Source organism: Hippopotamus amphibius, chromosome 16 (genome assembly GCF_030028045.1).
Source record: "Hippopotamus amphibius kiboko isolate mHipAmp2 chromosome 16, mHipAmp2.hap2, whole genome shotgun sequence".
Lineage (NCBI taxonomy): Eukaryota > Metazoa > Chordata > Mammalia > Artiodactyla > Hippopotamidae > Hippopotamus > Hippopotamus amphibius.
The window spans coordinates 13,108,921-13,124,362 of record NC_080201.1 but is presented as its reverse complement, the minus strand read 5'-3'; the positions used below and the strand labels follow the sequence as shown (position 1 = coordinate 13,124,362).

The window sequence follows — 15,442 nt, the reverse complement described above, 5'->3', positions numbered from 1 at the left end:
GTGGCCTGAATTCCCCTTCACAATGAGCATTCGCAAGTCCAGCAGACCCATAACTTAGTTTAATCTTTTGTGGGGTGCATCCTGGGCAGTGAGGAACCGCTATCTGCCCCAGAGGGTCCAGCCCAGATGGAGGGGAGTGGTCTCTTCAGACTGCTGGCCCAGACTCCTGTTTCAGTGCCTAATTAAGACCCATCGTCCCAATCAAAAGCAGGCTGGGGGGCCCCATACCAGGCTCTCCATCGGCCTCACTTGTACACCCTGCCCCACTTCCTACAAGGTCTGAGGCCTCTCTGGCTGTTGGGCCTGCAGTCCGAGCCCGGCCCTTGTTCTAGACAGGTGGGCAGACAGGCAAGCAGGGCTGTGCATCCAGGTGCTGGCAGGGGAGAGGCAGGGCTGAGCCTCAGGGCCCCGGGTCCCACCGGGAAATGTGTTCCTGAGCTGGAAAGGAAGAGAACAGAACAAGGGTCAGTGACAGCCGAGGCAGTCCTGGGATGGGGACCCTGCTGCACTAGGTCCAGAAATGGCTATGATCCCATGTGGAGCTCCAGGCCCTTCCAGCAGGTGCTGCTGGGGGCTGGTTCTGGGCTAGGTTTCACCTCTGCTCCCACCATAGTTCACTGTGCTCTAGGGAATCAGGGAACGCTCAGGAACCCGACAGGTTCCCCCTGTGGCAGCTTTAGTGACAGAAGGAAAGGGACCTTGGAGAAATCCCCAGCCAGGCTGTAGTTCTGGTCCTGCTCCTGCATGGCTGTGCTATATGGAGCCGGGCCAATCTCCCTCTCTGGGCTGCAGGGGCCTACAGGTCCAACAAAGCCCTGAGCAGAATGTCCTTGTGGCCCTGTGTGCTCAGACACGCTAGGCCTGTCACCTGGATATCCCCAGGGGACAGGGACCAGAGGAGGGGAGCCGTGGGAAGGCCCTCACCAAACTGGCAGATGTAACGATTTCGGGTTTTACAGCGTTGGTCGTTCCAGTTGAAGGCGGCCGACGCCTGCAGCTCTACGCAGTTGCCAAACCTGCCAAGATAGTTGAGTGCTCAGGGTGGAGAAAAGAAATCAGGAGTCTGGGAGAGGCTTAAATCCTACCCCTGCGGGTCATCTGCAGGTGCCTCCTAAGTGCCCCCATCCCACATGTGGGGCTTCCAGGAGCAGACCCACCCCCAAGCTCCATGCCTGCTCCTCAGACCACTGCAGATCCTCTCTTCTGGAGGGAGGGGGTGGGACAGCTCCATGTACTGCTGCAGCCCTCAGCCAGGCCAGCCACTGCGGGGTGGGGGCAGGGGGGTTGGAACAGACAGGCCCATGTCCTTCCTCCCAGCGGGAGAAGATATGGCTGGGAGCCCACCAGGCCAGCTTCCTCTAAGGATGGGCCAGGGGTCTGGCATGGTTGCCATCAAGGAGGTCAGAGGAGAGCTGGGCGAGATATCTGGAGCCCTTGGTGGCCACACAGCCCGATCACCTCCACCCCTGCCCTGGGCATTCCTGGGCTTTGAAGACCAGGGCTGGGCCTGAGCACAGGCTGGCTAGTGGGCCGATGTGTGTGTGAATGGATGCAGGTGGGTGGCCAGCTAAGGAAGGCAGAATCAGGGTACTGATACAGGCAGAGGGGGCATGGTGTGGGGAGGGATGGTTAGATAATAGACGGAGAGACAGCTGAGGGAACGATGGGGACAGTGGATGGATGAAGCCCTCTTGGGTTCCCTCTCTTTTATGTGAGCCCCTGGAGGTCAGGAATGTACCTCATCTGAGCACTGGGCCCAAACCCAGCTTCCTGGCACCTGAACCCCAGGTAAGGCCCAGACCCTCAGGGTGCTCATCTAGGCAGCAGGCAGGGCGGAGGTTGTTCAGTGGTGTCTGAAGGCTCAGCAAGCAGGCCCAGGGGAGAAGGTGGGCCCAGGGGAGGGAGGACACCCCAGACTCACCCCTGGTTGTCAGGCTGCCCGAAGGCGAAACTGGTGAAGGACTGGTGCTCCCCAGTGGTCCAGCGGAAGGAGTCCTTAGCGGTCTTATAGGTGAGCCCTGGGCCACAGCAGCCAAGGTAGGCCCCACACCCGCGATCCCTGGGCCTCACGGGCTCCCTGAGATGAGGGCCCGAGCCCAGAGCCGGCTGCCCGATGCCTGTCGGGCCCCCAGCCCGTAAACCCCCTTCCCAGCACTTCCAGCCCCTCTGGTGGCTCTCCCTCTCTTCAGCTCTCTCCCCAGGGAAGGGAGTCACCAGCCTGACTACTGGCCTCATTCTGGGCTCCGAGGCCTCGCCACACCCTTACTGTCTGCTGGTAGATGCTCTAGGTTCCCACGGCCCAGATTCCTGGAGCAGTGTGAAGCAGCCCAGCCCCACACTCACTGCTCTCCTCCCCCCAACCCCAATCAGCCAGACACTCACCGATCCAGAAGTTCCTGGTCTCAAAGTCACTGTCGGTCACCTCGTTGGTGGTCTCCAGGCGGCCCAGGTAGAAGGCAAGGATGTCCTGCACTTTCTGGCTCTCGATCTGGGCTAGCACCCCGCCCTTTCCCTGCAACCCCCACTCCAGGTCATGCTGGCCCAGAGCTCAGGCCAGCCCTCCCTTTCCACCCTGCCACCCAGCATGGCCATGGATATGAAATCTGCGTGCTGGCCAGGCTGATACAGCCCCCCGAAGCCTCCTGCCTCTTACATCAGAGTCCGCCTTCCTCTCCCCTGCCCACATCTCCTCTGGCAGGCTTCCACCCTTGGAAGGGTTTTATTTCGCCTCCTCAGTGTCTTTAATACATTTGAATTGGTTGCCAACATTAATAAATCGAGAGAGCTCAGTAAAAATCTGAATTTCTGGTTCTCTTGAAAAATCCCAGGTCTGGCCTCCCTGAATTCGCATTCCTGCGTGGCAGCCAGCAGCTCAGGCTGAGCCAGGGTGGCCTCTTAGAAGGGGGGTTGAATGGGGCCTTGTCTCTGGGTCCTTCAGCTCATTAAGGGACCTCCTGGCTCCCATGGGCCTCTGAGTTGTGACCCCTGCTTTATACTAAAGATGAGAGTCAGGAGAAGTCAAAGGAACTCATCCCTTAGTCCAGGGTCCCGCTGTTAAGATCCTCGCTTGAACTCGGGGGGTGGTCCCTGGGAAGACAGGGGGCAACCATTACCTGGCATTTCATCTTGGCTCCGTAATAGGTGTCTGCCTCTGAGGACACCATGAAGCAATCTCCGTCGATCCTCAGGTCACAGGTGTGGAAGGGAAAGTGCACCTTGGCTGGGGGGAGGGGAGTCTGATTCTGTGTGTGGGACCTCAGAATTGTTACCCTTCCTGCCCTGCCAAGATGTTAAGCTCAAGGTGCCCCTTCCTCAGGTCACCTGCCCCAAGCGGGAGAGGGGGTAGGGGTCAGTGGTAAATGTGCAACAACCAGCTCTTTCTCTCAAAAAAAAAAAAAAAAAAAAAAAAATCTATGATTTTAGCATTGCCATTTCTGTGGTGTAAAGACCCCCACCATGGCCTCAAGTTCAAGTTATCACGGTGACGGCACAGATCCGGGAATGAGGAAGAGGTGCACACGATGGGCTCCTGTGCACTGGTCCTAGCCGGACCCAGCACCACACCAAGGGGGTCTTAGGAGGGCCCGGCCTGTCAAGGGGCTCTGCGGGCAGGACTCACTGGCACACTGGGCTCCCCCATAGCCGACGTCGCAGACGCAGGAACACTCCTCTTCCCGGAACCGGCCGCGCACACACTGCACGCTGCACCGCACTGCCGGGGTGGAGGTGGGGGAGGAGACGGCACTCAGCGCTCAGTCCCTGGGCCTCAGGCTGCCCCTCACGGGCCCCCGTGTGCACCGAATGGCCAACCACCGCAAGAACACCCCTCTCAGGGACGGAACCCATCTGGGCTTCCAGCCGCGACCACATTTAGCATCTTTGGCTCGATCTTGTTGTAGAGAGAAGCAGATCGGGGTTTGGGAGTGGACCTGCTCATGGCCCCAGAGCTGGGGGGTGGGGCAGTGGGGAAGGAATCCGCTTCTGGACCCTCATGCTGCCCTCCTCCCACCATCCCAGAGCCTAAGGAGTCGGATCTGATTTCATTTTGAATTCCCCGCACGGCTCAGGGTCTGGCAGACAGTCGGTGCTCAATGAATGCTTATTGGATGAGGATATGCTGTGTACACGTCATTCACTGGGCCCCCCGGGTGGTCACCATCCAGAACTTCAGGGGCCCCTCACCTTGGCAGTACCTGCCCGTGTAGCCCGGGGGACAGTGGCAGTGGCAGGTGCTGGCGTTGAGATGTCCATGGTTCCGGCAGCTCACGCGACATGGGTTTCTGGGGACCTCTGGTCAGATAAGAAGGAAACGCTGAGAGGGGGCCTCCTCCCAGCAGGCCAGGCAGGTGCCTCTCTGGGTGCTGAGGGCCAGGGCTTCCAGGAGAGTCCCTCAAGAGGCTGCCACCCTCCTCTAGGGGCACTTACCGCAGAGCCCCCCTGCGTGGTCCCAGGCTTTGAAGCAGCCGGAGACACTGGCTGTGCAGAGTGAACACCAGGCGCCCTTCTTGTAGGGAACGATGGTCTTCCCGTTGACCTCCCAGTTGCCTCTGTGAGAGCAAGCAGCAGAGGGCTGGAAGGGCCTGGCCTTGGGCGTGGTAGGGGCGGGCCTTGCTGCCTGCCCCTCCAGCCCCTTCAGCTCCTTCTGGCCCAGCCAGGGAGTCAGGGAGCTGGGTGGGACAGGGAGATTTCCTACGGGGAAAAAATGACCTCCAAACGAATACTGGGCAGGTTCCCTGAACGCAGGGTGGTGCCTCCAGGAAGGGGCATCTGAGAAGAAGCCACATTCCACGTGGCCAGATCTTGGGTGCTGTCCATTTCTACACCCTCTCCCTTTCCTCCTCCTTCCCTCTCCCACCAGGGTGCAGACCAAGGCTTAAAGGCCTGTGGTGGGTGGGCGAGAGTCTCACCTTGGGTGAAATCATCCCCTACCCCGCAGCCCAGCAGGGGATGGCAGGGCAGCTGCTGTGGAGGGGGCTTACCCAGGAGAGTAGGCACAGACAAAGGCTTCCATCTCACCCTTGGCCCCAGAGCAGGGATGCCGCCCACAGCCCAGCTGGCTTGAGGTGGCCCACACGAGCTGCAGGAGACACAGTGGCTCAGAAACCCTTTCAAAAACCCCCACTCCCAGTCTGGCGACCAGCAGCCTAGAAAGTGTTCCCCTGGGGTGGGTGGGCACAGCTTATTACTATGTTGTAATTATTTTTCTTTCTTTTTTTTTAAATTGCTTTTTGCTGTGTTTTCTTTCTTTTTTCTTTTTTTCTTTATTTATTGGCTGTGTTGGGTCTTTGTTGCTGTGCGCAGGCTTTCTCTAGTTGCAGCAGGCAGGGGCTACTCTTCTTTGTGGTTTGTGGGCTTCTCATTGCAGTGGCTTCTCTTGTTGCAGACCATGGGCTCTAGGCACGTGGGCTTCAGTAGTTGTGGCGTGTGGGCTCAATAGTTGTGGCTTGAGGACTCTAGAGCACAGGCTCAGTAGTTGTGGCGCACAGGCTTAGTTGCTTCGTGGAATGTGGGATCTTCCCGGACCAGGAATGAAACCCGTGTTCCCCTGCATTGGCAGGCGGATTCTTAACCACTGTGCAACCAGGGAAGTCCCTGATTGTTTTTCATTTTTCTATTATCTTACTTTGTAGTACCAGGTGACCAAACCATCCCAGTTTGTCCAGGACTAAAGGACTTCTGGGACAGAGGACTTTAATTGCTAAAACCAGGCAAGACTTGGGCAAATCTGGATGAGTTGGTTACCCTAAGTGTGAATAAACATTGTAAGTTTGACTGAGTTAATATAAAGCCTGATCTATTGAATAGGGCGGGTTTGAATTCATCAGTTTAAGTGCAGCGTTGAAGGAACTGTTATGTAACCACCATTCTGTGGCAGACTCCACTAAAAATTATGATATATCCCCCACCGCCAGCCATTTTTGGTTGTTTTGCACAACTAATCAGTGACACCACAGAATGTAAAATTCTTGGCTCCTGTTTAGATCTTCCTCATGGGTTTTATATACCCCTAACTGTAAACAATCAGATACAGAAGGGTGGTTTGATTGAATTCTAACTGGACTCTGATGCTGGTTCCTAAAGTATGGGAACAGAGCCTCACTTTCTGGTACTCTGGCTGCAGCTTTTGCCCCAAACCAGGCAGATAGTTTCATTGCCTCCCTGGGGACCCCAGGAGCAGCAGCTGTGCTGGGCAGGGCTATAAGGATGGGTGGTGAGAGTCTAGAAGGGCCTTCTGGGTGGGAAGGTGAGGGTCAGCAGACACCTGAAGGCAAGGGAGATAGTGGATGGTGGAGGAGAGTGGCAGAAGAAGGACTTGGACATCAACGGCCTTGTGATGATTGAAAAAATGGCCACAACGCTCCACTTTTCCCCACAGCCCCCTCCCTATAAAATGTGGCTTTGCAGTTCTTTGCATCAAGAGGAGCAGTCTCTTTCCCACACCTTGAATCCCTCTGGTCCTGTGGCTTGTGTTGGCCGACAGAATGCAGGAGAAATGATGTTGAGCCGTTTTAAACCTAGGCCTCAGGAGACCCTGCAGTTGCCACTCATTCTCATAGAGCTCTCACACTCAGCCACCATGTGAACAAGCCTGCTGGAGGTTGAAAAACCTTATAGGGCAGGGATGAACCAGCTGAGGCCACTCTAGACAGCCAGTTCCCAGCCAACCCAGCAGCTGATTGCAGTTGCTGGAGTGGCCCAGCCAAGACCAGAAGAAACTCCCAGCTGAGCCCAACCCAGACTGCCAAGCTGCAGAATCAGAAGATGCTGAATTTGGGGGAAGTGTGTCATGCAGCAACAGCTAACAGGTACACGTCTTTAATAGTATTTAAAACTTAGGTTTATAGTTTTAGACTCAGTGACAACTTGGAAATAGCACAAGTGGTCAATACACAGGAATAGCCAAGCAAACTCTGGTAGCCACTGAAAATGACCAGCATGAAGCAGGGAGATATGCACATGTAGTCATACGTCTGTATCCAACAATTAGAGAATATGCATTCTTTATAGCAGTGCATGGAACTTTTGCAGATGTTGACCCCTCACTAAACCACAAAGCAAGATTCAATAAATACTCAATAACCAATATGCTACAGGTCACAGTCTATGAATTCAATACAATAGAATGTAACGGAAATAATAATAATAATAATAACTATAATAGTTACAATTTAGTTTAGATAGTTATTATAATAATAGTTGTTATTATTATTATTATTAGTTTGGCTGTATGGCTTATGGGATCTTAGTTCCCTGACCAGGGACTGAACCCAGGCCCCGGCAGTGAAAGCACGGAGTCCTAACCGCTGGGCTGCCAGGGAATTCCCCAGGAAATAATTTAAAAGTAAGTAAAGGAGAAAACATAGTTTGGAAATTTAAATATACACTTCACAATCAAAGTTAACATCATAATGGAAAATAGAAAACTCATAGGCCTAAATAACAATGAAATGACTAAATATCAAAAGTTATGGGATGTAGCTAACAAAGTTTAGAGGGAACTTGATAGCTTTAAAGGCATGTAGCAGAAAAGAAAAAGGAGTTAAAATTAATGAGTTAAGAAAGTTGAAGAAAGAAAATAATAAAAGCAAGAGCAGAAATTAATAAAAAAAAAGAATAAGGTTGTGGATGGGTGGAAAAAAAGAATAAAAACAAACAAAAACTGATTTGTTAGAATAGACAAACGTCTGGGAAGACTCGTAAGGAATAAAAGAGAGAAGGCAGAAATAAACACAATCGAGAATTTTAAAAGGACATAGCTACAGACACTGGAAATATTTTAAAAATCTGTTTAATTCCAGTTTAAAATCTCTGTTAAATAATTAACAGTTAGGACCAACAAACTGGAAAATACAAAGTGGATAATTTCCTAGAAAATAGAACTTGGCAAAACTGTTTCAAGAAGAAATAGGAAACCTGAAATGTTCTATGACCGTTTCTGAAAGTTGAATCAGCAGTTAAAAATCCACGGATAGGGCTTCCCTGGTGGCACAGTGGTTAAGATTCCACCTGCCAATGCAGGGGACACGGGTTTGAGCCCTGGTCCGGGAAGATCCCACGTGCCTCAGAGCAACTAAGCCCGTGCACCACAACTATTGAGCCTGCGCTCTGGAGCCCACGAGCCACAACTACTGAGTCCAAGTGCCACAAATACTGAAGCCTGCACACCTAGAGCCCATTCTCCACAAGAGAAGCCACCACAATGAGAAGCCTGCACACTGCAACGAAGAGTAGCCCCCACTCGCCGCAACTAGAGAAAGCCCGTGTGCAGCAATGAAGACCCAACACAGCCAATAAATAAATAAATAAATTTATTTTAAAAAATCCACAATACATACACAAACACACAAAACAAACAATCAAAAAATAGAACAAGGGGAATTCCCTGGTGGCACAGTGGTTAAGAATCCTCCTGCCAATGCAGGGGACACAGGTTCGAGCCCTGGTCTGGGAAGATCCCACATGTCGCGGAGCAACTAAGCCCCCACGCCATAATTGCTGAGCCTGCGCTCTAGAACCCGAGAGCCACAATTACTGAAGCCGGGGCACCTAGAACCCGTGCTCCGCAGCAAGAGAAGCCACCACACTGAGAAGCCCGCGCACCACAACAAAGAGTAGCCCCTGTTCGCGGCAACTAGAGAAAGCCTGCACGCAGCAATGAAGACCCAGTGCAACCATTAATTAATTAATTAATTAATGTAAAAATATAATGTAAACAAAGAGAAAATACAAGCCATGTGTTAGGAAAAAGTATCTGCAACCAATATGGCCCACAAAACGTATAAAGAATGTAGCAAAGATGCTTACAAATTAATAAGGGAAAGATGAAATTAACAGGCAATGAACAGGACAGAAAAGAGGCTTAGTCTCACAAGGAGTCAGGGAAATGCAAATTAAAAACAGAATGAGGTAACATTTCACAGCCTTGAGTTGGCAAAAATGAAGGCGCTGACAATGCTGGGAAGTGAGAACTGTTTTGTGGGCAAGGGTAGAGCTGGCATCATCACTTTGGCGATAGCTGCTAAGGTTGTAGGTGCTTGCTGCCTCTGACCCAGACACTCCCCGTCCACATGCGTCCTGGAGAAAGTCTGGACACATAGGTACAAATGGACCTGAACTAGGATTTATGCATTGCGGTATGACTTGGAGTCGTAAAAAATGTGGAAGTAACCCAGATGCCTGTAAATTGCAGTTTATTCATAGTGAATTACCCATTGCATGCTCAGATCAATGGGAATAAATCTTACAAATGTGGTCTGAAGGGATAAACACAAATTGCAAAAGGAGATGTACAGAGAGAGCACTTGGGTAGGATTTTATAATACACAACCCGCTGGCACAAATAGAAAAGGTATCAAAACACTTCCACGTGTAGTAAAGGTATTAAAACATGCTTGGGGAGATACCCTGGCAGTCCAGTGGTTAGGACTTGGTGCTTTCACTGCTGGGGCCCGGGAAACTACTCACAGCCAAAAAAGAAAGAAAAGAAAAGAAAAGAAAAGAAAAAAGAAAAGAAAAGAAAAGAAAAGAAAAGAAAAGAAAAGAAAAGAAAAGAAAAGAAAAGAAAAACATGCTTGGAATTTTGCCTGCATTTTTCAGTGCTGGACCCTAGCACCTAAATGATGCCAGTTATAGAGAAGACATTCAACAAATTTTGTTGAGGGGAAAAAAAGGAAACATGCTTGGGGGTGATCTACCTGGACTTCAGGAAGGGGGGGGAGGGGCAGGAGGGGGACTTTCGCTTAGTTTTTTTTTTTTTTGTTTTTTAAGAGATGAGAAACAAATATAGTTAATATTTTCTAAACCCAGGGTAAGAGGGAGTCCATTATTTGATTTAGGTTTGAAATGTTTCATTTTTAAAGCTGAAAAAAGTAAAGGCAAACAAACAGGAGGAAAAGCAACCACCAATTTTAGGACAAACTCTAGACCTCTGAGCCAACCCGGCAGGGCAGGGGCCTCAGGGCCGGTACCCTGGCCTCACCTGAGTGTAGTGAGTGCAGGTGGCATTGGGGGCACACTCGGCCGCTGCGTGGCTGTATTGCTGCCCCTCTGAGAACCACAGGCCCACCACGTGGATGAAGGACCCCGAGCCCACCGGCAGCAGCTGCACATTCCAGCCCACTTGCGGGGCGGCCCGGGGGACAGAGGCCGGGCTCGGGGCTGGGGCGCCACAGAGGGCCGCCCTGGTCTGGGCCTGTCGGGCCAGGCTCTCGCTCCAGTCCTGGGGGGGAGGTGGCACAAGCGGTGACATCAGCAGGGGGCCCCTGGGTCAGGCCTTAGTGATCCCATCCCCCCACTGCCAGCACATCCAGAGGTGCTGGTCCTACAGAGGAGAGAGCCCTCCCCTCCACCAGGGGTCCTGTTTGGCTGCTTGAGTGTTCTGAGCTGCTTTTACCCGCTTCACTGGGGCCAGGGAAGGTCAGACAGGACCTACAAGGGGCGCTCCAAGGTATTGGAAAGCACCTGCCCTGTCTGCACCCCCCACTCAGAGCCCAGCTCCACCGGGACTGAGAGCTTCTGCTCTTCGGACTCCAGTAGTGGGCACCCTCGGGCCCTGCCCAGGACTCCACCCCACTAAGGGGACGGGTGTTCCTGGGGGCAAGGGGCCAGCCCAGGTGATGGGATGGGCTTTTGCTGTCATTTTTCCTGTCTGGTAATGTGAGCCCTGGGCACTGCCCAGGCCTTTCAAACTGGTTCTGTGTTGGGTAAAACTGACCCTGCCCACTGTCAGCAAGGCTCCCTCTTGGCTTCCCTTCTGCAATTCAAGAAGTTGCAGCAGTCATGCCGCTGTGTCTTATTCTCTAATTCTGGTTTGGAGTGTGTAGGGACACCAGCTAGGAAACAGGACCAGAGAGGGTATAAAAGGTCTCCAGGGCCTTAGCGCTGTGGTCTCAGCAGGCAGAGTTCTCTGGAGTGGGCCTGATCTCCTCTCTCCATGCACACACCAGCTGCTCTTTCCCCTGCCCCCAACCAACAGCCCCCCTCCTCTGAAACAAGGGGCTCAGCAACCAGGATGACGTGTGTCACCCAGTCATCATGGCTTGGTCCAGCCCAGCCACCTCATTCCAGCTGTATGACCTCCAACAGTCTCCTCATCTCCATGAGACTCAACATACTCTTCTATAAAATGGAATAATAAGGTGGGTGTTCCGTGGTGGCCTAGTGGTTAGGATTCCGGGCTTTCACTGCCATGGCCCAGGTTCAGTCCCTGGCCAGGGAACTGAGATCCCACAAGCCATGTGGCGCAGCTCAGAAAAAAAGGGGTGGTGGATAATAAGATGCCCATAGGGTAAGGTTGTGTGAGGATTACGTGGAGGCAGGGAGAGAAGTGCGGCGCTTAGGGCCTGCCCCGCTGTGGCCCCAGCATGTGGTGGTTGTGGTTTTACCGCTGGGGACTGGAGCCAGGAGCGGGGGCCCCTCAGCAGCCCGGCACCACCCCAAGGGCCCCAGCCTCCACTGGGGTGCCCAGGGCCAAAGCTGTGGGTGTGACGGAGGCTGAGTGATGGGGCTCCGCTTGCATTTTTTATGAAGTGCTATTTCTTAAGACTTTGGCAAAAGGGCCATGGGAGTGTGGAAACCGACTGGGAGCACCCTCACACCAGGCACTGGGGCTGGGAGTGTGGGAGAGGAGAGCCAGGACCTGGGCCTGAGGAGGGGCAGAGCCACTGCAGAGCAGGGAAAGGGGGAGACGCTACCCCCTCCTGCCCGCCCCACCCCCACCTCCTGGGAAACTGACCCTGGAGCTCTCAAGGTCGCCACCGCTGTGCCAGCCTCAGAGGAGTTTATGGGAAGCAGCCATGGGGAACCCTGCCCGCCCCCACGCCGTCCCTCCCGCGCTCCCTCCTGGACTGCTACCATGGAAGGGGGCAGCTAGGATCCCATACTACAGGGCGGGGTTTCTGGGCCCCAGGATGACACGTTTAACCCCGAAGCCCCAAGGGAGTGGTGGGAAGCCCTGCACCCCCTACCCGGCCCCCAGGGAATGAGAAGGGAACTTGGGAGCGGCCCCTCCTCGTTGCCTAAACTGCTGAAGAAGCAGTGGACCTGGTCACACGCAAGCCTCACCCCTCCCATCCCCAGCAAGATGCTCCTGCCTCCCTGACTAGCCTCCCATCCTGCTGGGACTCTTTTGTGATGCTCTTCTTTCCTGGAGGAGGGGACCCCAGCTCTTTCCATGTCTTCTGGTCTCCGGGGCAACGGGAAGGGATGCAAGGAAAAGCTGAAGGGCTGCCTTTCTGGAGAGGAGGAAGCAACAGCGCCTCCAACACCCAGGAGCGGTCCCCAGAGTGGGCAAGCTGACTGGCAGCTTCCCCTGCCCTGCCAGGTAAAAAAGCGCCTGGAGCTGGCATGGCCTCCTCCGTCCTCTTCAGGGTGGCCCCTGCAGTCGCCCCCTTGGCAATTCCGGGGGTTGGGGGTACTCACCAGTCTCTGCATGTTGGCTGCAGGGGGGTGGACCCGGCTGCGCAGACGGTTGTGCAGAGAGAGGAGCTGGAAGCTCTCCTTCTTGCTCAGGGCTGGGGCAGGAGACAAGGTCAGGCCACTGGAGCAGTGGAACCTGCGCCCGGCCCCCAGGTGATGGGGTAGCGGGTCACCATGGCAAGATGAGAATGCAATCCTGCACTTATGGAACAAGACCTGAGATGGGACAGGACAGTGGTAGGTGTGTGTGGGAGGACCCAGAGGAGAGGAATGGGGAGATGGAAAGAGGTGGAGAAAGCAGTGGGGCTGAGACAGAGAGACAGGTGTAGGTGTAAAGGAGCCTTAGGCTGAGAGCTGGGGGTGGGGTATTAGAAGGGAATAGGGGCCTGGGGGCTGGGTGTGAGGAAGGGCCCAGCCCTGGGCTCTCAGCAGCCCCTTTGGCTGGGGCTCCTCTCGGCCACTGAGTCTCTGCAGGCTCCCAGTGTTCTTCCTTCCTGGGTCCACTCCCTTTCATTTTTCTGCCCCAGTGCCAGGCTCCTCCATCCACCTCTGGCCCCTGGACTGTTCAAGGGTGGCTCTTAAATCATACCAGGCTGCCCAGGGCTCAGACCTGGGAAGTGGCTTCCAGAAGCCCTCTGGGACCCTCTGCAGAGCTCATAGCTCCTCCACTTTTTCCTCCCCCCAGGGCCCCTTACCTCCAGGCATTGGAACCTGCTTCTCCTGTAGCTGAAGCGGGTGCACCTCCACCCAGGTCATGCCAAGGAGAGCCAGGAGCACTGGCAGGAGGCCAGGCCGGTGGGCCCCCAGCCCGGGGGAGGGCTGCAGCCTCGGCATGGGTCTGCTGGGTGCTCTGGGCTCCGCCTGGCTCAGCTGTCCAGCTCGCTTCCCAGACTGGATGGAGCTAATCACAGCCTAGAGGAGTCGGGCTGGGCTGGCAGACAAAAGGGGGAGGCTGGTGAGTAATCGGTGTGTCCAAACAGCCTCCCTTCTTCGGCGCTGGCATGAAAGGAGACAGGCAGCTCCAGTCCCAGGGCTCCCTCCCTCCTCCGGCCGTTGGCCTGGTCAGCCCACCCGCCCGCCTGCCTGCCCACCACAGCCAACCGACCAACCTACTGCGTGGTTCACAGTGACCCCATGGCCCCTGCTAATCATTGCAGGATCATTGGAGCCCTCGGGGAGCCCTGCGAGACCCTGCTGATTGGCCCGCAGACATTCCAGGGCTGCAGATGAACGAATAATGGCTGTGCCCAGGCTGGGACCACGTCCTCCAGGCCCATCGGCAGCTTCTCCTCCCAGCCCCAGGCCGGCTGGGGCCGTGTGCCCTGCAGGCGGGCAGGAACTGGGCAAGACCCCAGGGGAGTTCTTTCCTTTCTTAGGAAGCTCGTTCCAACCCCCAGCCATGAATTAAACACAGGCGAGTGGTAACTGCACACCAGTCAGGTGCCACCGGTGGGTGGGGGCACCGGGGCGGTGGGTTTGTAGGGGAGTGGGTGGGGTCTGTACCAGGGGGAGGAAGTGGGTGCTTCAGGACAGTCTGGGTGGTGGTGGGGGGCTGGGTCCCAGCCCTGGTGCTTGCCACCCCCACCCACGTGACTGCAGGCCAGGAGAGGGCAGAAGCGGGAGGAGAGCACGTGATGCCCGTGGCTGACTCGAGTCCTGCTGGGAACAAGTTGGCCTCCAGACAGACAAGCAGGAGGGCAGCCAGTTGCCGTGATGCTTCAGGGCCTGGCTGCAGCCAGCACAATCCCAGCAGAATAAACGGAAGCAGAGCTGCACCGTGGCCCACATTTTCTAGAAAATAAAAGTTTGCCCCACAGGCCACAGCCAAGTGCCCACCTTCCCCTCAGGGTAGATCAGAGGTTATTCAGCCATCTCAAAGGACAGCTCTGCAAGCCAGGCACTTCCTCCTTCTGGAGTTTGTGTGACCCCTGACCCCTGGGCCAGTACCCTCTCAGAGCCAGGTGTCCATTCCCTGGAAGCTCCGCTGAGATGCAGGTGGGCTTGGCTTTCGGGGGGGGGTGGGGGTGGGAACACCGATGGACCGTGGACGCCTCTGTGGATGTTGGAGAGCGGATGCAGGGCCAGGCACGAGGACCCCTGAGCCGGCTTGGGGTTGGGTGTCTCCCTACCATACCCGGGGCCTCAGGAGTTTCTTCTCCCTCACACAGATGATCAGACAACCTCAGATTCACTCCGTGTGGATCCCAGCAATGCTTAATAAAATAGGGACCCTTTTCTATAGAGTTTACAAGGCAGCTTCGAATGTGTGAGTTCACTTACTGGTTGTAACAACCCTGGGTAGTGGAAGACGTGGTGCACATTTTGTAGATGAGGAAGCTGGGCTCAGGGTGCCTGAGGGACTTTCTCCTGGTCCCTCAGTGAGTATGGTGCATCCCAGCTAATCTAGGGGCTCTGTCTTCACATTCCTAGACCCTGGTGTAGATCTGCTTTAGTTCACATCATGGCCCTTTGAATTCAATTCCCACAGCCTTGCTGGGCGCTAGGTAACAAAAGAATGAATTCCTGCTCCTGGGCTTTGAAGATAAATGTGGCCAGTGTTCCTGTAATACAGTGCTGGGCACGTGACACAGATGAGAGAAAAATATATTTTGGGGCCTGGGGTGGAGCAGCTTTGGAGCTGCCCGGGCTCACTGTGAGAGGAGGCCAGGGCCAGCCCAGCTGTCAGGAGCCAGAAGAAGAGAAGCTGAGCAGAGAAAATGCCAGACAAAACATCTGAAGGCCTAGGTTCTAACTGAGGTGCTCTGTGTGACCCTGGGATTGTCACTTCCACCCTGGGTCTCAGTGTCCAGTGGTGTGAAGCAGGGGTGACAACCTCGCTGGACTCCCTAACTAGGGCATTGCACTTTGGTGGATGTAATTTTTCCTCCTGGGTCTAAACTTTTTACAGGAGCCTACTGAGTGGTTGTTGTGGGTTTTGAGAACGGGCATCCCATTTCTTGCAAGCCAAATTTCCCCAATAAGCAACTTCTATTCTGATGTCTATCGCCATAGGTTAATTTTATTT

The 15,442-nt window shown here is 54.5% G+C and overlaps 2 protein-coding genes across 4 annotated transcripts in view; one reads left to right on the top strand and one right to left on the bottom strand.

The window, feature by feature from the left end:
• Positions 1-15,442, top strand: part of PDPR (pyruvate dehydrogenase phosphatase regulatory subunit) — a 90,361-nt gene that overhangs the window by 18,645 nt on the left and 56,274 nt on the right. The window lies entirely within an intron of this gene.
• Positions 42-13,539, bottom strand: LOC130838677 (C-type lectin domain family 18 member A-like). Of its 3 annotated transcripts, none has more exons than XM_057712123.1 (12): positions 13,113-13,539; positions 12,421-12,512; positions 9,980-10,219; positions 4,980-5,077; positions 4,426-4,547; positions 4,183-4,290; positions 3,620-3,712; positions 3,114-3,220; positions 2,383-2,512; positions 1,922-2,018; positions 925-1,016; positions 42-438 (listed from the first exon to the last, which is right to left on the bottom strand). In XM_057712123.1, exons 1-12 carry the CDS (start codon positions 13,249-13,251, stop codon positions 401-403), a joined length of 1,356 nt encoding a protein of 451 aa, XP_057568106.1. In that variant the 5' UTR covers positions 13,252-13,539; the 3' UTR covers positions 42-400. The 3 variants fall into 3 exon arrangements, with proteins under 3 accessions (XP_057568106.1, XP_057568104.1, XP_057568105.1); XM_057712121.1 differs by having other exon boundaries at positions 1,922-2,117; positions 13,113-13,313; XM_057712122.1 differs by lacking the exon at positions 3,620-3,712 and having other exon boundaries at positions 1,922-2,117; positions 13,113-13,313.